At 38.2% G+C, this 22,332-nt stretch overlaps 2 protein-coding genes across 5 annotated transcripts in view; both read left to right on the top strand.

Moving 5' to 3' along the window:
• SPAG16 (sperm associated antigen 16) overlaps positions 1-19,379 on the top strand; it is a 655,515-nt gene extending 636,136 nt beyond the window's left edge. For both annotated transcript variants that reach the window (XM_078379135.1, XM_072977750.2), the window contains one exon: positions 19,042-19,379. In XM_078379135.1, coding sequence (XP_078235261.1) covers positions 19,042-19,217 — 176 coding nt within the window. In that variant the 3' untranslated portion in view covers positions 19,218-19,379. The remainder of the gene's footprint in view (positions 1-19,041) is intronic.
• Positions 19,380-19,501: 122 nt separating this feature from the next.
• The window catches only part of VWC2L (von Willebrand factor C domain containing 2 like), a 155,789-nt gene continuing 152,958 nt past the window's right edge, over positions 19,502-22,332 (top strand). For all 3 annotated transcript variants that reach the window (XM_020798997.3, XM_020798998.3, XM_072977772.2), the window contains exon 1: positions 19,502-20,756. The gene's annotated coding sequence lies outside the window, so the exon portion shown is untranslated. The remainder of the gene's footprint in view (positions 20,757-22,332) is intronic.

Genomic DNA, 22,332 nt, shown 5'->3' with positions numbered 1-22,332 from the left:
GCCCAAGGGAACAAAAAATGGGGAGAGAGAAAGATTTTAATTAATGTGTGTCAAATGCTTCCAGTGCCCAAACAGAGTTATGCAACAGTGCACAAAGTTATGCAACAAGGCTTCGCCCAGTATTGTGTTAATATTACAGGAGTAGGTTAAGTATTTCAAAGTCCTTACAAATTGCAGAGGGGGGCAGGGCAAGTTTTAATAAAGGGTGGTGAAATGTCATGAGAAATAGAATAGAAATAGAATTAATAGACATGAAAGAATTTGCTTCTCTACATCTGAGCTGAAAATTCAACATCCTGCTTATTCTCACTCAAGAACATCTTGGCTGTATATATACTGTTTCTGCAGTGTGTGCATCTATCTATCTATCTATCTATCTATCTATCTATCTATCTATCTATCTATCTATCTATCTATCTATCTATCTATCTATCTATCTATCTATCTATCTATCTATCTATCTATCTATCTATCTATCTATCTATCTATCTATCTGCTTTAAGACTGAGGTATTAATCATGGTAAATCCAAAAGCATCATCTGTTATTTGAATTTATCAATTATTGACCCAAATCCTCTTTCCTGGTTATACAGTAGCAGCACAAATGGTGTAAAATGTGGAGGTGAATTGCCCAAAGTTAAGAAACTCTAGACATTTTTCATTTACATACCAAATTGTGTGACTCAATGTACAAGCGATAATCGCTACCATGATGTTTAAGTTGGGGCAATTTGCCTCCAAAAGTTACACCATTTGCATAGCAATGCAAGGGGAATTTGGCTACTGTGATTTATTCTCCTCATAAATGTCATGCCTGCTTTGAAAATATTACATGTTTGGTGTACGCATTCCAATATTTTTTTCAGTTTCTGAGGTGCTCCAGATGTGTAAATACCTGATCAAAAGTATTTTGTTATTTCTCACAAACCCTTAAATTGAAGTAATGGAAGTAGAAGAGGGTAATGTGTTTTCACTGGCAAGAGGAGAATATTTAAAAGGATTTATTCACATGCTAAAGTTTAGGAATTATAGTACTGTCACAAAAGTGCATTCCTCTGCAAAACATGGTGTAAATTAGGCAGACAAGAAATAATTACTATATTTGTTGAGAGCTGTTTATAGAAGAAATATATATAAAACATCTTTTGCATGGTGAAAATCAGTTGCTTGGTAAATAACACTCTGCATGGTGTGACAGTAATGAGGAATTTTATCTACAGCTACTAAAATCACAGTTTGCAACAGCTGTTTTATATGTTTTATCTACTCTTACTGAAGGAAGTGTGCTAATATTTGTTATTACAACATTTAAAATTAAAGCTCTGAGCTTGATCTTAGCTGATGCAAATCAGCAAACAGGATCAATCCCAGCTGAAAAAAAAGGTCTGCTTAAGACTAATACATCTGAGGGGAATAGCCATCCTTGTATGAAACCTCTTAACCTAAATTCCTGGCTTCTTGTTTTCATCAAATGAAAAGTAGCTAAATGTAAAACAGAATCATTCCTTTGCATTTGTCTGCTAAATTTTCTTTTGCTCAGTTTTCCATTCTATCGAGGCTGGAAAACCAGTATCTTATCCCTGTGTTTTGAAGCCACAAAAGCCACAGCCTTGAGTTTCCAAGAGCTAAGCAGGTTGTTAGTGACAACATATTTTGTACATAGGGCCACAGTAAGTCAGTCATAGGGATGGAACATTTTGGATTTCAAGAGTCCAAAGAAGTACTCCTCCCATGAAGCTTTACAACTCCCAGGGAGCACTGGGACAGTTCCCTTGTTTTTGAAAGGACTTCATGGCCAGAGCCACATAGGAAGGTAAGGAAAGCTGATCTGTAGGGTTCTGGTTTGGAGCTATAGCTCCTAGAATCTTGCCTGAGGAATTCTTGGTGAATTCTGGGAGCTGGAATCCCCAAAATTCCTCCCCTAGTCAGAAGCAACGTGATAGCACATCATAGCAACAACAACAATTTCTGGGGCACTGCCTGTTCTTCATATGTTTCTTTCATCCTGCACTTTTCTTCCATCACTTCATCGAAGTCAGAGGTGAGCATCTGTTGTTGCAGATGCTGTTGGACTGCCCGTTCTTTCACCCTTAGTCAGCCTAATCAGTTGCTGCAGCCTGGAGAGCCAGAATTTCCCCAGCCTTCTGCAAGTCAATTGATATTGAAGAGAACTGGGCTAGGGGCACAACCATTTGCTCCACTAGCCAAAACCTTCTCCACATTTAATCAGTTGCTATTCAGCAGGAGGTGCCAGTGGAGAATGTGAATGGTTATCCAAGCACGTATCGATCAATACATGTAAGCTCAACATCAAAAAAACTAAGTTCATAGCAACTGGTCCCATCACCTCCTGGCAAACAGAAGGGGAAGATATGGAGGCAGTGACAGATTTCACTCTCTTGGGCTCCGTGATTACTGCAGATGAGGACAGCAGAGACAAAATTAAAAGATGCCTGCTTCTTGGGAGGAAAGTGATGACAAACCTAGACAGCATCTTAAAAAGCAGAGATATCACCTTGACAACAAAGGTCCGCATAATCACAGCTGTGTTTTTCCCAGTAGCAATGTATGGAAGAGAGAGCTGGACCATAAAGAAGGCTGACCACCAAGAATGAATGCTTTTGAATTGTGGTGCTAGAGGAGACTCTTGAGAGTCCCCTGGACTGCACGGAGATCAAATGTATCCATTCTGAAGGAAATCAACCCAGAGTGCTCAGCAGAAGGACAGATCCTGAAGCTGAGGCCCCATTACTTTGGCCATCTCATGAGAAGAGAAGACTCCCTGGAAAAGACCCTGATGTTGGAAAAGTGTGAAGCCGAGAGGAGAAGGGGACGACAGAGGATGAGATGGCTGGACAGTGTCATTGAAGCTACGAACAAAATATGGGAGGCAGTGGAAGACAGGAGGGCCTGGCATGCTCTGGTCCATAAGGTCACAAATAATTGGACACGACTTAACGACTAAGCAACAACAACAAAATCCAAACATGTATCGATCAGACACTACTTTGGTGCAGCCCACATTTAACCAGTTTGATATCTAAAATACCATGAAGAATTTTGAAATGTTTCAATTGAAGCAAGACAACAATTGAAATTAATATGCTACATCTTTGAAATTGCAATGTAATTCATCCACGGCACTCCCACAATTCACTAAGCTAATATGCTGATTATAAAAGAGAGAGAAGATTAGTTTGGAAGAACTGTTCTTGCCAAATCCATGCTGGTTAAGCACCAGCATTAGCCAGGGCAGTGAACATGATAAGCCACCAGGGCAGCTCATGGTCAGAGAGGGGCAGAGTGCCTCATTCTGAAAAAACAGCACAATCAGCAGTTGACAGTAGTCACTGGGAACAGACTTCCTGAAGATTTTTTTCCTAGAGTTGATTATATTAGTTAACAACCTTGTGACTGTGTTTTTCCTTCAGCTGTGCTGAAAAGCTTGGAATAATGCCCTAGGTTGAGCCATTCATGTGGAATCCTTGAAGTGCAAACAGTTGCTTGATACTTTTCACTTTGATACATCTTTCTGGAGAAACAACAGATGCCTCTCCACCTGCATTGTAGAAATCAATGGAGGTAATCAATATCTCCCTCCACAGGTAATAAAATGCCAAGCAGCATTTCTGTCTATCTATATTGATTCTGCAGAATTGCTTCAAATTGTTTCTGATGTGTATAAAAATCATTTTCTTAATGATCAGAAACTTTTATTTCTCTCTCTGATACGTTACTTCATATCTATTGCACATAACAAACCCTAGTTTCCTGCTCTGTCCAACAGCGGTAAACTAAATTTCATGTAAAAAACGAAGAATTGGAAGAAATTACTGTTATGATTCTTTTCAAGGTTGTTTTGCTTATGAATTTAGGCAAAATCATTAAAAAAATCTCCTTGATTTATTTTCAAATGATAATGTTATTATATTTATGTATTTTCTTCCTCTTCCTGAACAGAAGGTTTCAAACTAACATCTTATGTTTGGATCCCATAAGATGTCCTACTCCTGACAGGAGGATGTATGAACTGCCAAAACAGGAATCAGGAAATTGACAGTTTTAAATTCAGTACCGTATTTATTTTATACGGCCTATACATCGTCTGATTATCATACATAAATAATTGAGTTAAATATAAGAAATGGGAATAATTATATCCTAGTTTATCCACACAAATGTGTCAGAATAATGTGCTATTTGCACATTTGTTGTTGATTTCTTATACATCCATTCAAGTTCTTTAAAAAAAACACTTAAAAATATTGTAACATATTTAAACATTGGAATCATGGCACTTTAAGATAAAACATATAGGCCTAAATCCAGCTGATGAATTCTACATGAACATTTAGGTAGAGCCCACAGATTTAGAGCCCTGTCTCATTAACAACAAAAAAAACAGTGTTCTGCTGGAAACAAAAACACGGCACAAACTTCAGTGTACATGCAAGGCACTATTCTGCCAGGGAAGCGAGTTTTTCTGCTCCCTGACAGAGGTCCATTTATTTTGAGGTGGATTCTAACGGTTCCAATGGAGCTTATGTGAACGCCCCTGGTCTGCATTTCTTGGGGGGGGGGAGGTTGAGAGCTGCCAGTCAGCCAAGCCAAGTCTCCCCTTCCTCCCCTTTCCTCCCCTTCTGCCCCATCCCTCAACCAACATTCTCTCCTCACCCCACCAAATCCTTCCTCTTTTCTATTCCCCTCAGTCACCTGTTACCACCCACATCCCTTTCCCATATTCTCATTTTCACCCCTTTCATGATATCATATTATGTTTTATATGGGACCCTCACCAAACCACCATCAAATTCTAAATCCCATCTGTGCCCACAGACAACCAATCCAAGGCTTCCCGTGGGACCCATGTTTGTGTGATTTGGAGTAATCCCACATATTAAAAAAATCATGGGGGCCCATGTCTGGGACCCATGTTTCTTTGGTTTGAGGTGATCTTACATATAAAATCAATGGGGAGAGTTTCTCCACGAATTAGAGCCCAAAGAGATGGGTGTTTGGGATTTGGGCTGAAGTCCACATGATTTAAACAAGATCCCCCAAAATAGGCTTGCTCTGCCGGTCTATTCTAACAGTGGAAACAGGCCCTTGGGGTGAAATCCTATTGCTTAATTATTCATGCAGAAGACAATGAATAACATTCAGCCAGCTCTAGCTGACAATTAGTGAGTCTCCACCAGGATTCTGTGACATACACCAAGTCAGAGGGCATGTGTGCTTCCTAGAATCCCAACAGCCACTTGTTAATTGCCAGCTAGAAGTGACTGAACATCCCGTTGCTTGCCTTCTGGGTTCATCATTAGTAGGATTTCAGCCAGTGGGCCTACTGCAGCTGTGCCTGTCTGTTGGATTTAGGCCATAGCCCATCAAGACAGAGGCTGACAGGCAGCCTCATAGCTTACTTCAAATAAACATTTTCTCAGGGAAACTGAGTTTCTAAATCTAGTTACCAGGTAAAATGTTAACTACAGCCATTTGGGCAAAGCTTTATTAGGAATCAATGTAGTAAAATAAATGCTAATTGTTTCTGAGACAGTGTTGTAGCATAAAGGAAAGGGAGGTAGAGCAGGAGGCAAAGTCCTCTGACAAATGCAGTCCCAGTTCCTTCCCCCATAGGTAATTTAGCTTTATTAACCCAGCAAATTAATCTTGTCTAGTTTTGTCTTCTGAAGGAATCTGTCATGCAGTAACAAATTCAATTAGTATGCTTCAGTGTACTGACATAATTTAAGTTTTAGAGAACAATTCTTATTAAAAAGACTGCATACTATAAAAAATGGTTCTGTCACTGTCACTTTTTTATATCAATACATACCTAATGTTATTACAAAGAAGTAAAATATAATTTTGTGGTAGTCTCTCATTGTTTTGCTACTGATTCAGACATGGTATTTCACGAGCAAGGGCAACAGAGGAAAATATCATTGCATTGGTTTTCTGGTGAAGATGTGGTTACTCTCCTCATTCAGAGGAGAAGCTTATAAAAGCAATTTTGTACCAGTGGTTCATTGAGATTGAGTCTTGTCAGAATGGGTAAAGACAAAGCTAGAAATTACCAAGCTGCCCTTTTGAAAGCATCCAAACCCAGCAGTTTCATACTGAATCCAGCATGAAGGATATAATTTCATTCTTGAATGTCTGATCTGTGATCAGACATGCAAGTTGTCCCTTATGCCCTGATCCTGAAAAAGAACAAGCATGCAATATAAACCAGCGCTTTTTCATATCCTGTTGAAGTCGGTACAGTTTGTACAGAAGTTATACTGCCATACGTGTAGCATGAAGTAATGAAAGCTTGCACAGCTTGGGTGATATAGAAGTCTTCTTAAAGGGAACAGGCTCTTATCAAGTGTAAATTAGAGGATCTCCTTTGAATGCTAGAGTGATGGCAGGGTATGCCTCATGTGGGCTAAACAGGGTTTCGTCCTTTACCCTTCTTTATATATTTCATCAAAGTATCTTTTCTCGTATGCATAGGAACGAACATGTTTTATGTTGATTCTTTCAGTATAATAATTCCATCGGTCATTTGGAGCCGTTAATTTGAAAACGTTTTTAATCAGCAGTGAAATCCCAATTTGTTCTCATTCCTCTCAACAGAAAAAAAAACCCTTTTTTGGAGGAAAGGATGGAGTGAATTTACATTATAATGAGCAAATTATTTGGAGCAAGTAGATCAGTGTTGACATAAAGGGTAATGGAAAAGAGACATTCCCATTCTGAGCCTTTTCATTTCTATTCTTTGCCTCACTTTCCTGGTACTGGGCAAATAAGTTACTTGCTTTATTTAGTTGACAGTTGCAAAGCACTGTTACTTGGTTAGCACTGAATGAGTATTAGAAGAACTGTTCCCTATTGGTATGGACAGGCATGCATGGGGAGGAGGCGAAACCGTTCATGGAAAACATTTGATACTCAGTTCATAATTTCTTTGAATATCGTTGCACCACCTAGCTATATCTTTGTGCTCTGCTTCCATATTTTAATTTGATGAACAAATATCATTACATGCAAAAACAGGGCAGCTCAAATGAGCATAGGACAGAGAACATGAAAAGCTGCAGTGTTTGAATTTTTCATTTTAATAAAAAAATGCAGAATTTAACAGATGTTTATAAAATCATGAATGTCATAGACAAAGTACCAAGAATTTTTTTCTTGCCTCCTTCATCATTTTAAAAATGAAGATCACCCAGTGAAATTAATTAGCATTTGTGAGATTTAATACAGACCAAAAAAAAACATTTCTCCACACAATGGCTGCAATTCTATTGTGTAGCTACATGAGCAGGTAACTCAGTGTTACTCCTGTGGTACCTACAACTGTGCAAAAGGAGGAAGCGTCATCTATGAAGCTTTGTGCAATCACTGCAATGGGAGTCATGCAAAATGTTGCATGACCGAGTTGTGCAATTCCCTGTCACCTGAGGCTCAGCAAATGTGCTCCTTGATGGAAAGGGTAGAGTTCTTATGAGTGTCATCTCTCCTCTGTAGAGCAGGAACACAGACCGGTGATTTAAGTTTAAGCTAAAACTGGATCCAAGAACTCCCAAAATATCCCGAAGTTACAAAATGGTACAATTTCAAGTGAGACTTTAACTTTTTGCATTTTTATGCTCTTACCTATTTTAAGTGATTGGCACATTAGAATGTTTCCATACTCCTCCTAAAACTACAGTATAAAACTTCCCAATATTGTATATTTAAAAAATCTTGTACTGAAAACTGTACCCCCTCCAAAATGTATAATGTGTTTAAAAGTTGGTTGTTGTGAGTTTTTCGAGCTCTTTGGCCATGTTCTGAAAGTTGTTCTTCCTGACGTTTCGCCAGTCTCTGTGGCCGGCATCTTCAGAGGACAGCAAAACGCACAACAATCATTAGACCCCAGCCATGAAAGCCTTCGCAAATACATTGTTTAAAAGTTGATTTTCTCTTATTAATGTGTTACATATATTTAATGTGCCAATTTTTGTTTTCTAGTTAACTAAACCAAACTAAAGTGTGCTGCTTATATACTGCTCTATAATGCTTAAAGCACTCTCTGAATGGTTTACAATTTAATTATACATATTGCCTCCCCAGCAAACTGGGGACTCAGTTTACTGACCTCAGAAGATGGAAAGCTGAGTCAACCTTAGGCTGGCTTCCTCAGCCTTTCGGGGGCAGAGCATTGACTCAGTGCTGCAGTATTGCAGTCAATACTCTGCATATTCAAAAAAAATTCATGAAGCATCAATCAATTTAAATATGATTCAAGATCAGATGTTGTTGTTGTCATTAGTTCAGAAACCTCCAAAAATGTTGCACTTTCATATTTTCTAAGACTTATTGCAAGGAGAAGCACTCTTCCCCCTCAGATATTGCCCTTTGGAAGGCTGGTAGGGCACTTCAGAGAAATAAAGTGCACACAGAATTGTGTGTGCACTTTAAAATGCAAATGGCTAAAATGCATGCAGTTGAATAATATGAACAAATACATTTCAGTCAATCGGGGAAATGCTTAAATCAGGCAGAATGCTTATACTGTACAAATATATATAACGGATCAATAGAAGAGGAAGTTACATTAGGTAAAATGCCAAAATTGGGTGCATATTATCAAAAAGGACTGAAATACGTACAAATGACAGTGCAAGAAGAAAAATCTGATATAAAATAAGAATGAGAAGAAAAGGCAGTGGGATGGGGAAATAAAATAAAATCAAGAGCGAGAGATTTTCCTATCCTTGGATCTGATGTATGTGTGGAGCTCACCTGTGTTAAACTGAGATACAGAGCTGCAAGATTTGCACTTATGATAGAGTAGCCCAAACTTGTACAGTGTATAGGGAGAAACTCTCTTTTTTGAGAGGTAGAAAGGCCATAGAACATAAATATTAACTATGTCTATTAGTGTATTAACTATTGCAGAAAGTTGAATTGTTGCATATGCAGAATTGTACTCCATGCTCTTTGGTAAGATGTGAGCACAATAGCAAGTTACCATTGCTCTTTGGGTAAAAATTCATTTTAGATTTCCCCACCTTTCTCAGAGCCCATTCTGGGATTTCCAAGTAGATTTAATGTTATTTTTGTAATCTTCCAAGTACAAAAGTGAGCAGACATGTTCATGTCTCCAATGTTGGTTGTGTATTTAATGTTTCTGATTGAACATCCATTACTATTTTCTAATTGCTTTTGGTATCCAGGTTTTGCTTTCATTTCAGTGGAAGTACCCACTGTGTACATCAGTTTCCTTTTTTGTCCAACCTCTCTGCAAAGCAAAGTGATCAAGAAACTGTGGGAGTGGTCCAACAAATTGAAAATGCTGTGGTCAGTAACAGAGCTAAACATGGATTTAACATCCCCCACCCACCCGCCCCCGTCATCTTGATGATGCTTGTAACTGTTTAATTTTGGCTATGTTGTTTCTTTTGCTTTTCAGAAGCACCACTGTTCTGACAGTACAGGAATCTAAACCAGATACTTCATTAAAAAAACTTTGAATATGCAGAATAGGAGAAAATGTAGGGATTAGTCTCTTTCAGTACAAAAGCTAACTCCTAATCCTATAGAAAGCAGTAGAGGTTTTAATTAAATGTGCAACGTTTCAAATACATCAGCTTCAGTTTATAGTCGTTTTTCAAGGTTAATTGCAATTATCCAGAAACCTGCTAAGAAAGGTAAAAGATGAGGAAACATTTGTTACTGGGTTGAAAAAGCTGGGAGAATATTAGCCCCCCCGCCAGATATTGTATTAGTGGGACAGCAAAAGAGAAAGGGGAGGGGGACCACAGACATTTGTTTGCTTCTTTGTGATTGCCTATGGAGTTTGGCTGCAAGTGATATCCCTATGTAAGCCTTCTATTGGCACAGACTTATGAGAAAAACGCTTGTAATAGATATACACATCTGCTGTTTTAGACACCCTAATCCATCGTAGAGAGTTTTGCTGTGTCAGATGTTGTTCTAGATGAAGTAGTCCCATAGATATAAAAGTGTGCAAATTAGAGCATATTTATCATACTGAAGCGTCTCTTAGTTGAACGAAGCTCCAAGTCCTTCACCTAAACATACAGGATTCAGAAAAGGTCTCAGACTGCTTGTAAAATTAGTACTTTCCCAGCAAACATCAACACCTACAGGAAATATTTCTTGCGTTGTATGCAAGAAATATTTCCCATTGGTGTTGGTAAATCCAATTACTAGTCCCATTTCTAGTAAAACCCATTGCTTAATGGTAAATTCTATTGATTATATGGGTATAGTCTATCTGAGATTAGCAGTTGGTTTTTGGCCTTCAACCGTTGTCATCAGGATTGCATTTACTTGCACCATTGGCTTTTAGTTTTTAAAGCTGTATACTTGGTGAAATGTTAGGAAGAAAAGCCTCCAGAACACAGTCAAACAGCCTGAAAACCTACAAAAACCAACTGTATACTTGGGGTTTAGCATAGTAGGCCTCATAACACACTTAAATTATTCTGTTTTCCTTTTCAATTTTTTACATTCCGTAAGCCTTCACCAAAATAATTTATAAGCAGAAGAAAACAGAATACATTTTCAAGATACAGATCTCCCCAAGAAAGTCAAAGACACTTGATTTGATTGAGATTAAGTTAATAGAATCAATGGTCAAGTTAGTCATAACTAAATTCCTTCTGATTGCAGTGTCAACTAAAGTGATGAGGGGGGTGCATTAATTTCATCCCCTCCACTGTCACTTTCAAGAGACAAAAGCAACAGTATGAGGAGAGGGAGGTTGCTCTGCCTGGGTCCCCTCTCCACACGAGCCAGAACTTGGAAACTGGGGTTCTGGTTCATGTGGAAGGCCTGCCCAAAGAGAGCAGCCTCCCCACTTCAGACTGCCACTTCCACTGAAAGCAGGAACAAAAGGAGTAGGGGGTAGTGTGCTTCCCTCATCATACAAGGGGCCACATGGTTAGATAATGAGTGAACAGGACATAGTGCCTATATTAAGCTGCAGATTGTTGCATCTCAGGATCTAAAACCTTCTGAATATCATATAGAAGATCTTAGAGATTGACTTAACTGAATAGCCTTGATCTCTTTATTATCAGTGATGGAAAAACACCTCACCTGCAAATTCTGCTCAGTGTAAACATCATAATGAAAATTTTAAAAGTAGAAATTGCTGACGGTTGAAAACAATGGAACTCTGATGGAACTCAAGTTCACATTTCTTTTGTTAATATGTAAAGAATAAGAAATGTGAGTTAGGTATCTGGCTGCAGACTTAGGTGTCTGGCTGTGAAGCCAGAGTTTGGGAGTTCAGTTTCCCTGCTGTGCGTTCCAGAAGAGCCATCCTGTATGGCCTTGGGCTAGCTGCAAGGGAATCTGAACATGCATACTAAATCAAAGAATAATGAAGCTAGAAGGGGCCAAAAAGGTCATCAAGTCCAACCCCCTGCTCAATGCAGGAATACAATCAAAGTATATCTGCCAGGTGATTAACTAAGTTTTTCTTGAATGCCTCCAGTGTTGGAGCACTCACCAACTCCCGAGGTAACTGATTCCATTGTTGTACTGCTCTAACAATTAAGAAATTTTTTCCTGATATTCAACTGGAATCTGGCTTCCTTTGAGCCCATTGTTGCATGTCCTGCACTCTAGGATGATCGAGAACAGATCCTGCCCCTCCTCTGTATGACAGCCTTTCAAATATTTGAAAATTACTATCATATCACACACACACACACACACACACATACAGTCTTCTTTTCTCAAGGCTAAACATGTCAAATTCTTTCAGTCTTTCCTCATAAGGCTTGGTTTAAAGCCCCTTGATCATCCTTGTTGCCCTCCTCTGAACTTTTTCTAACTTGTCAGCATCCTTTTTGAAGTGTGGTGTCCAGAACTGGACACAATACTTAAGATGAGGCCTAACCACTGCCAAAAAGAGGGGAACTAATACCTTGCAGGATTTGAAGACTGTACTTCTGTAGCATGTGGCTTTTTTGTAGCCACATCACACTATTGGTTCATATTCAGCTTGTGATCTACAACATCTCCAAGATCCTTCTTGCTTGTAGTACTGCTGAACCAGGTATCCCCCATCCTATAACTGTGTGTTTGGGGTCCCCCCCCCAGATGCAGTTCTTTGCACTTATCCTTGTTAAATTTCATCCTATAGATAAGCTTTAGTATGGATGTAGATATGGGACGTTTAAAAAATGGGAGGAGATACATGATAGCTAGAATAAGAGTGTGATCAAAGGGTGGGAAAGAGAGACATCCGACTGCACCAGAAAGGGTTGCTTTTCTTAATTTTTTATTTTTGTTTTTTGCATGTTTGACATAATAATATAAACTTAAATTACACTAAAAAAAGTTTAAAATGAGCAAAACAGAACCAAGAGAACAAAACAAAACAGACAGACAAAAGGTCAATACAAAACAAAACAATATGGTAATATATACATTCACAATAAACTATCTTATGCATTTACAATAAATCAATGAAGGGCTTCCATAGATCTACATAGATATCCTCACAGAGTTGCTTTCTGTATGATATTCATTCAAATGAGGCTAATTGCCACAGATCTTCTGACCATTGTATGAAGGGTGGAGAGTGATCATCTTTCCAGGCTTTTAATATACCGTATTTTTCGCACCATAAGACACACTTTTTCCCCATAAAACAGGGGGGTGGGAAGTCTGTGCGTCTTATGGAGCGAAGAAAACAGATTATATTTTCCTGTTTTCTTCTCCTAAAAAATTGGTGCATCTTATGGAAAGGTGTGTCTTATGGTGCAAAAAATACGGTAAGTCCTTTTGCCACCACGAGTGGTCTCAGAATCCAGTTTCATTGATCCTTTGTTAAACCCCATACGGTGGAAATGTGAATATCGTGAAGTATCAGGGATTTCCCCAAAACTACATTAATTCAAGAACTTCTACCCAAAATAGGTGTATTACCAGACATGTCCAACCATATGTATTATGGATGCGTTTCTACTGTTGCATGTCCAGCATCTATCAGAATGTATTAATTTCTTCCTAAATAACTGTTGTGGGATCCAGTATATTCTAAATATTATTTTTCTTGGATTAATCTCAATTTCAAATCCAGGGAAACATTTTTTATAGATTCTAGTAAGGTTTTCCATTTCTTAGCTTGTTTTTTACTTTCCTGTTCCATATTTCTTTGAGTTCTTGAATATCTATATTATAAAAGTCTATTAAGTCTATTATACACTATAGTTATTGGTTTAGGTTTCTCATTAGATCCAATAATTGCCTTTAAGTCTGAGAGATTCTGAGGCACTCATTGTAGATGGGCCAAAAACAGACACCAAAAGGTGTTGGAGTTGAAGATATTGTCTTTGTGTAGTTGCAGATAGGTTATATTCAGAATGTAGACTAGAAAAAGATAGAAATTCATAATCTGTACATATTAACTGATCTAAGGTGTATATACCACATTCTGCCCACTTTTTCCACAAAAAGGGCTTTTTCTCAATTCTTGGATTTCCCCCTAGAGTCGTTTTTTCATGGGCATATGGGTCAAATTGTAATCTGCGAGCTAATATGTTCCATATTTCCCTCGTAGCTAAAATGGAAGGAGGTATATTTCCTTTTCTCAAAATGTATTTAGAACCCAGAACAAACCATTCATATAGGGGTGTTAAATAAGCCATTTCTAGAATTGCCCAAGATGGAGTATTCATAGTAATAGAGGTTTGCCAGCAGTTTACCTGAGCTAAAATATATGCTTTATGATACACACTGATATCTGGGAGATTAAAGCCATCTTCTGACTATATTGGCAAATGCATTTTTTTAACCGAGATACGAGGTGGAGAATTATTCCAAATAAACTTTTGAAGTATTCTATTAATTTTTTAAAGGTAAACTTGAGGAAAATGCAGTGGAATAGCACGTATCACATGTATTATGAGTGGCAATATATTCATCTTTAATGTGTTAATCTTACCCCAGATACTAAATTTAAGTAGTGCACATCTTTCTGGGTAATTAGAAATATCAGTGATCAATTTATTGAAGTTCAATTTGATCATCTGAGAAATATTCCTTTGGAAATAAAATACCTAAATATGTTAATACCTCTGGACACTGACATAACTGCCATTTTTTGTACAATGCCAGTTCTTTATTATTACCCACTGGCATTAACTCTGATTTTGTCCAATTAATTGTATATCCTGAGATTTTACCAAAAAGTTCAATTATTTTCATTAATTCTGGTATAGATAATTGTGGTTTGCTAATACATAATAATATATCATCTGCATATAAATCATCTGCATTTAAATGCACTTAAATTCAACTTGCTCAAGGACAAAGCCATATATCGTTCTATTCTGTTTAATGGCACATGCTACTGGTTCCAAACATATATCAAATAACAGGGGGGCAGGGGGAAACCCTATCTTGTACCCCTCTGCAAATATTCTTCTATCTGTTGGGAATTTGTTGCAGACTGGCCCCAAGTAGTAGCTCTACAAAAAAGTCCAGCTTGAACACAGATTGGGGTTAGGACTGGGATTGTTCACTAACTTGGGAAAGAATTAATTCATCTTCTTTGCTCAGATTTCTAAACTATCAATACATATGAAGGGCTTGTAATCACTTTGAGAGCATATTGAACTTACTTTTATATCCCCAAAGTGCTTGCAGTCAAGACTTGAAATGCAACAGCATCTTTCTTTAAAGGACCACATCTGCCTTGAAATGGATGTATTGATTTTGGTTTGTACGTGCATGTCATAATTGTTAACCAGTGTTGCTTGCATAGTTAAGGAAGTAATTCAGATATATAACTTAGCGTATGCTATGATACTTTATTTATATGGACAATTCTAGGGGCTGTATTCTATATTTCTATACATAATACATGTTTATAAGTACTGTATGTGATAAAAGCACTCACCAAGGAATGGATAGCAAAAGGTGTCTGACTGTTGGACTATATAATTGTCTGGGACAATTGCTTATTTCTGTTTTCTAGCATGGTATGATAATTTCTGGAAGCATATTTACCTTCATTCCAAAAACAAGATTCCCACTTTTAAGTCTGATACAATGCTAGCAATTTCAATTGTTATAGCATTTACAAAATAGGTACTGTGTGTTTCCTAGAAGTTTCTGCAGGCATGAAACTGACTTGTGGACCCACAAAAGTTCCCAATTTCTGTATTAGAAGGAAAAGTGAGAGCCTATGAGGAAGTCCTGCCAGAGGGCAGAGGTGCAGAAGAGAAAGGGGTAATGTTGATCATTGATCTCCCTTCTCTGCCAGTGACTTACTTGATAAGTGTGCATGTACCTCCCAAAGTAGCCGTGGGCCTCCTCAGAGTTCCTTATTTAGTGATCCCAAGTAGGCATGGGTATTTGGATTCAGGAATATTCAGAGTTCATAAACTAATGCAATATTCAGATAGTTCCACATGTATTTGAATGTGAATTCAATAGTTCTAAGTATCTGTAATAATTCATAATATTCAGTCTAATTTACACCATTGATTAGAATGCAAAATACTAGATTTTGCTAAAGGAAGAAATGAAACCTATTTCTCAGGCATCCTGGAGTGAAGTGAGCTATTAAAAATAAAATTTAAAGAAACTCTGACACCAAAGGAGTGGGAGAGAGAACCCTCTAATGATGTCTGAACCAGTGAAATCTAGAAGCAGGTACAGATACCAGGAGATATTTTTGCACAATAGTTCTTTCCAATTCAAATCCTTATAAATCAAATCATGATTTATGATATTTGATTTATGACTCAGTTCTATTATTATTTTGTATGTGTATTATTTTGTTACTCTGTTGTGTTGTCTACCCAGAGTGACCCTGGATGCCAGATGGGTAGCATATAAATCAAATAAATAATAATAATATAAATCCTCAGAGCATTTGCTGTTAGGATATGCTCTGGTGCAAGCCTACATTGCAGCAGTTTTCTCTGTGGACTTTTCTAACTGCTTAACTTACATTTACATTATCTACATCTCATTATATATTATGTACTGAATATAGTTAGGAATAAGATTTAGCATTAGTAGATTCATAGACTATTACGTTATAAATCAACAGGGACATATTATATTAGGTTTAATATTTCCTCAGACCCAGGACATTGCTGGCTGTTGGTGTGCACTCTTTTTATTTGGCACAATCGCTGGGAAGGTGACAGATGACACAAGGAAATCTTTTGAAAATGTGTTGCCTGTTTGTGTTCCTTTAAAGGGGAAAATAATGATTATATAGTATTCATATTGACTGTAACAGCTTTCTGGATGTCCGGATATTCCGAATTTTTAAAATTCAAAATCCAAAGGGCTTGTCATTCCAAATTCCAAAACCAAATTCCGAATCTGAATTTTGGTGCTAGTGCACATCCCCAGTCTCAAGGAACACCGCAGACAGAGATATTTTAGGAGACAAGTAGCATGTCTACAGATTTCTCCCGATTCAGTGTGAATTTTCTTAGTTGTTTCCTGCAATGGGCCCACTGTAAGAGAGATTTCAAGGTGATCTTGAAATTAATGCAGGAAATACTATTGGGCACCGGGTGCGCAAGTCAAACAAGCCCAGTGTAGTTTTCCGCAGATAGTACATGGAGAAACACCTTCTCCTGAAGATCTTAGCACACACTCAATATCACTTGTGATTTTGACATTAAGATTGAGATATGTCCTGCTGTGGTGTCCTGTTCTGTAGGATCAATTTCAGTTGAAGCAACATTAGGCTGTGGATATGACACTTAGCAGCCAACCACATGTCCTCTTGTCCCTTGCCAATTTTCACTTATTGGGAACTAGGTGAGAATTGGCTGGGCGGATGTACCAAGAGATTTACTTGAGAAGTAGTTCCAGATGCCTTTAAACAAACAATTGTTTGACCATGCCAGAAACAGCCCTCCCTTACAACAGGTATTGCTACATAGTTAACAAATACCCACTTTGGTGACAAGTTGCTTGGAGAGTTACAACTTCATAGGTTCTTGTAGGATATGTATTATACCTCCTGATTTAGGGATAGAACTGTCTTTCAATGCTCTGATGGATGACCTTCATTTTGACAGGAAGAAGGGGGATGCTGTTAGCGTTAACTATATTATTATCTTTGATTACTCAGTGCCTTTTGATACTAGTCGTCATGATATCCTCTTGACCTCTCAGTGTGAAGGAAACATTGGCTTGCCTCCACTGTTATTTAACTTCTGTATGACGGCATTGTGGTGGCTATTAGGGGATTTGAGCTGGATAGCCATTAGTATACAGATCATAAACAGCTCTCTTTCTTATCACGTCTGTCTCACATGTGGCTGCACAACCTGAACCTACGTTTGGATGGAGTGGTGGTATAGATGAGGTCTAATCCTCAGGTACTGAACCCTGAAAAGCTAGAGATCATGTAGGTGGTTTCCAGGTCTGAGAGTTAAATGATCTTCCTCTTCTGGATGGGGTTACACTCATAGGTAGGTAGGCATCATGCCAGAATTCCCTTTTGAGAGAAAGCCAACACAGAAACAAAAAAAACTATGTAAGAAATAATAGGGAACTATAGTATTGGTACTGAGGAACATCTTGTTCGCAGTGGCACTATTCATTATGGAATCATCTCCCCACTGAGATTAGGTGGATTCCCACTGAGAAATGTTTCCTGCACCACCCTGAGACTTGTTTGCTTAGAGGTTTTTCTGAATTGTTTCACTGTTTTATCATTGTTTCATTATTTCAGCCACTTGTTTTTTAGTATAGCAATATAGAAGTATAGCAATATAGAAGTAAAGAACATACATATGAGAAAAGTTCTTCAGATGTTTGGGACCCGGTGTTTGCAGTTTTAAGGGTGATCAGTGCCATCTTGAATTAAAAATACTTAGGAAGCTGACATAGTTCCTTCCGAATTAGTGTAGTATGGCTCCATCTAGTAAATTGGTCAAAAATGACCAGGAATCTAGCAGCCATCATGGACATCATGACAGCAGTAGAAATTGTGTCATGTCAACAGTTCCTTCCATTTAATTGTTCCATGAATTAGGCCCTCAGCTCAAGTGGAACTATCTGAAGCCCCAGATTCTTCAGATTCTATGAGTTTCCAATAAAGGGACTTCCTGTATCCTCACCAATGACCCTTTTTCTGTCCTCCACTCTTGGTTTCTGACTTATTCTGGAAGGATCATCTGTTTATTTAGATCTTGGTATCATTTGTGTTTCATACAGCAAGTTTCACTGCTTATATCATTGAAATGTCTAAGCCTACATGAGCCAGATCCTTGCTTATATTATGGAGCATATGTTCTTCTCTGCAAGATGACTTCCCTGTTTCCTTCAGTCAGGACTGCCATCTCCATTTAAGTTAATGGGATTGAAGGGAGATGAGATTACAGGAAAAATGCCCCAATGAGAATGTGATGCAATCCTGTGCCTCCAAGGGATAAGATGATAAGAATAATTGTTCTGTTGTTCCTTGCTACACATTCCAAATTGTTGTATTATGAGCTATGTTCACATTTTCTTGCAAGTCAATTCTTATTTATACATACCTGTGTGGTTTTTAAAAATGCAAAAAGAAAAAAAATACATTTCTTTCTCTTGAAAGGAATGTGCTTTTTTGCATTTTTTCACCATACAGCAACTGAAGAGCAGCCAACTGAAGAGATGTATATGAAACAAATGAGATTATTTTATTGGGGCATGGAGTTAATTTTAACTATGTTGTTTAAGTTTGACTTCATAACTTTGTTTCCTTAGCACAGAAAATGAACATGCCGGAGGAGAGCATTAAACACAAATACATAAATCTTAACATTAAATAATACCTCTCACAGTACTTTGTCATATTTGAATGGACTTAACTCTGACATTTAATCTCCAATATTGATTTGCTTTGCTTTTTGTTGTTGCTGTTAAAGTATCTGATTATCTGTATCTATGGCTTTATGCAGAAAATGGACAAACCAAGTGTGAGGATCTACAGTGTCTGGGGTGGAGCTGTCAAATATTTGCTTCTGTGTCTTATAGACCTCTGATTACCTTGCCTTGCATTACAGGTCATATTGTGGCTCTTGCGAGCAATGATGGAACTGTCAAGACCTTAGAGCTGAAGTCCGGGCAACTTTCCAGCTTGTTGGGCCATGAAGATGAGGTCCAAAGCGTCATATTTGATCATAAAGCAGAGCATCTAGTTTCAGGTGGCTCTGATGGCACCGTGAGAATCTGGAACTAAGGCTCTTGCCCGCAATTGAGAGAAATCTCACAAAAATGTTTTGACATCCCTCTAGTGTGGAAGTGAGCTTCCAGTGTATTTGTCATTAAGGGTGAAGTGAAGCAAATTCATGGAATATAAAGTTTCTGTGTCTGAGTTTAATTAAAAATATATTTCATCTTCCTTTTTGTCTTTATTTGCCTATTTATTTGTCTGTAATGAATGTAGCAAAAGGAAACACTCATTTAGCATTTTCCTGGAGAAATAGCTTTGCAATGACGCCTAATGACAAAGGAGATGAATTGCAGGGTGATTTTTTTCCCCTCCCTGCCCCTCCCCCTGCCCAAGATATTACAGCAAAAGCCACAGCAGAAAATCTACTTCTGTAGAAACAATCATATATTTTACTTCTTCTGGCCTCAGACATCTGCATTTGTGGTTTCATGTCTGTATATTTATATATATACATACAGCAAGCACTTGCAAGTCAGTTGTGTTATTTTTTTCTGAAGACATGATTCCGGATGACAGCAAGGCAAGGATGTACAAGTTTCAGACCAATGCCTTGACAGTTACCCTTGCCTCATCATTCTGTAACTGCAGAGAGCTTCAATCTACCCACTGCCGCTTCCTGGAACGTAGCCCTGCAGTCTGAGCTGAAAGGAAGGTCTCAAAAGCAAGAGGCAGTTTTGTCTCCTCCTTCCCCCCCCCCGCCCGCCCGCCCTTTAAACAGAAGGGAGTTGTCCAATGTAAAGTATGTTTATCGGTATTTTAGAAATACCTTCTGTCTAGGAAGGTGTCCACGGTTAAACGTGGTCCCGTGAAGGAGATGCAAGGATCTGTTGTTCTTCGCCCGGAGGAGCGGCACGTTCCGTCTGCATGATGCAAAAGGCGAGCCTCTGACTGCTGTCCGTGGTGCTGAAGATTCCCAGCGGCTTGACAGAATGCGCTCTGGAGGAGCAGTTGCCGAGCTGCCGCTATCCAGGGTCCTGAATCTTGCTGAAAGTTGCTGCCCTGCTTCAGATTCACACAAACCCCAGCGCTTGTTTGGGGAGAGCCTGTAGAAAAGAACAGGGCACAATGGTGCTGCTGCTGACTGCATTTCGGTCTGGATTGGCTCTGAGCTCCAGCATGCTGTTGCTGTTCCTGGAACTGGAAGCATAGCACATTCTCCACCCTTGTGTGCCTTGTTGCAGAGATACACAGCGTAGGGATCCGGTAGGGTTTTTGGGGTGGAACTGAAGCTTGCAGTCGAGGATATAAGAAGAGAAAAGAATAAGGTATCTGCAATGATCCTGCGTTTGGAATGTGGTTTTACACAAGGCAGCCTCACCTCTGGACCCCTTGATGGTTAATTTCTTTGCATTCTGAGCACAGGGTTAAAGCTTAAGTCTCGTAGTAAATCTTGGTTGATTCTGTGAAATGGGAAGCTTTGGGCAACAAGATTTTTCTATGATTCACCCTTGAAAATGAAACTGAGAAGAATTGCTGTTTCTAATACACTACTGAAATATTCATCCATGGTGGCCTGTGACAGTTTCCAGGTTTCCTTCTGAGCAGGTAAGTGCAAATTTATCAGAGAGTGACATGTAAACTTCTCAAGAGCTTCACAGTATATAAACATCACCTTCAATAAATAATAATAAAATTAACTTAATCATGTACTGATAGATTCCAGAGCTTGTTTACTTGTTAAATTTTTGACATAGACAATACCTTTTTGTTCTTACTCCATTTCTTTTCTCTCTGCTGATGAAGTAGTTGTAAAATGTCTAGGATGATCAAAGCCTGTAGGAACATGCTGTTATAAATGTTAACCCCTTTGTGAAAGGTGTTTTCTGTTTAATCACAATACCTGGTTTTGTGAAATTGATTGACTGATAGTTTCCCCTTTATAAATAACTTCTTTGCAATTTGCTTGTGTTCTAAAGTTTCCACAGCTTTAAGCATGGCAGACTGAATCCTACCTGTAGCATGCAAGTGAGTCCCTGTTCAGATCTGAAAGACAGGCTAAATGATTTTGCAACAAACACAAGACAGTAGAACAAATACTCTTGCCAGAGCTGTAAAATGTTCACCTATGGTAAAATATATATCTGGATACTCTGAGCAGCCTTCTGAAGCATCCTATTTGTCTCTTCCTTTTTCTGTATAAAAGCAATGGGGGGAGGTCTGCTTTGTCAACAGGATCATTTAGGTTCTTCTTCAGGATACAAGGCTTGCATTTTCCCTGAGTCATTCTTGTTGGGCAGATATTTTTAAAAAAACTTTGATTGTATGAAGTTGTATATGTGTTTTTGCATACAAAAGGTACATGTATATGAAAATAATATAATCTATCATAGTTGTAATCTTCATAATAATTTAATGTAGATCACTGTTACACAGTTGGTCTCAGAGAGGAAGATATACAAAGAAGGTAAGGGGGTTGTTTCATTTTTAACTCAAAACTCCATATCTATTTAATTGAAATGCTTCTCTTTATTAGGTTTTCATTTTTAATATTTTTAAATATCTATTTGCTGTCCAATTTCATAAAGCAGAAGAAAACTATTATGTTTCATTTCTACTACCATACTCCTTTCTCATCTTCAGTTAGAGTAGTGATACAGGGGAAGGTCTGTATACTCTGGTGAGAGTGATACAAAATTGAGTACGACCAATAGTGAAGCAGGAAGGATGTTAGTGTCTGAGGGGAGGACGCAGTTCTCCTTCATTTTAAAACTAGGCAGTTGATGCAAACTCTCCCCTCTCTGAATACTGTGAACCCTCGGTACATATATGGAGGCTGACACTCAATTCGCATGGCCTGTTAAGATGATTTTACACACATCTTAGATTTTCATAGTGCATAGCGCCTGTGACTTCCTGTTTATCCCTCTTGAAATGCTATTTCTGTCCCAAGCCTGCAAAGGGAAACTAAAATAAATTAATATTTAGTTAATAAACTCAAGTATGTTAAAGACAACCATATGTAACCTCAAAGATACAAAGACCAAAGTGATGTCAAACACTATAGGAGCATCTTGCTATGAAAAAAAAACCCTGTATGGACCAGTTATCAGAATACAAGACAAACGAACAAAACATATTGTTTTTAAAAAAATATTAAGCCTTTTTCATTATGTGTGAGGCC

The sequence above is a fragment of the Pogona vitticeps genome, chromosome 1 (assembly GCF_051106095.1).
Source record: "Pogona vitticeps strain Pit_001003342236 chromosome 1, PviZW2.1, whole genome shotgun sequence".
Taxonomy (NCBI): Eukaryota; Metazoa; Chordata; class Lepidosauria; order Squamata; family Agamidae; genus Pogona; species Pogona vitticeps.
The sequence above is the reverse complement of the archived record's forward strand: the minus strand, read 5'-3'. Positions and strand labels throughout refer to the sequence as shown.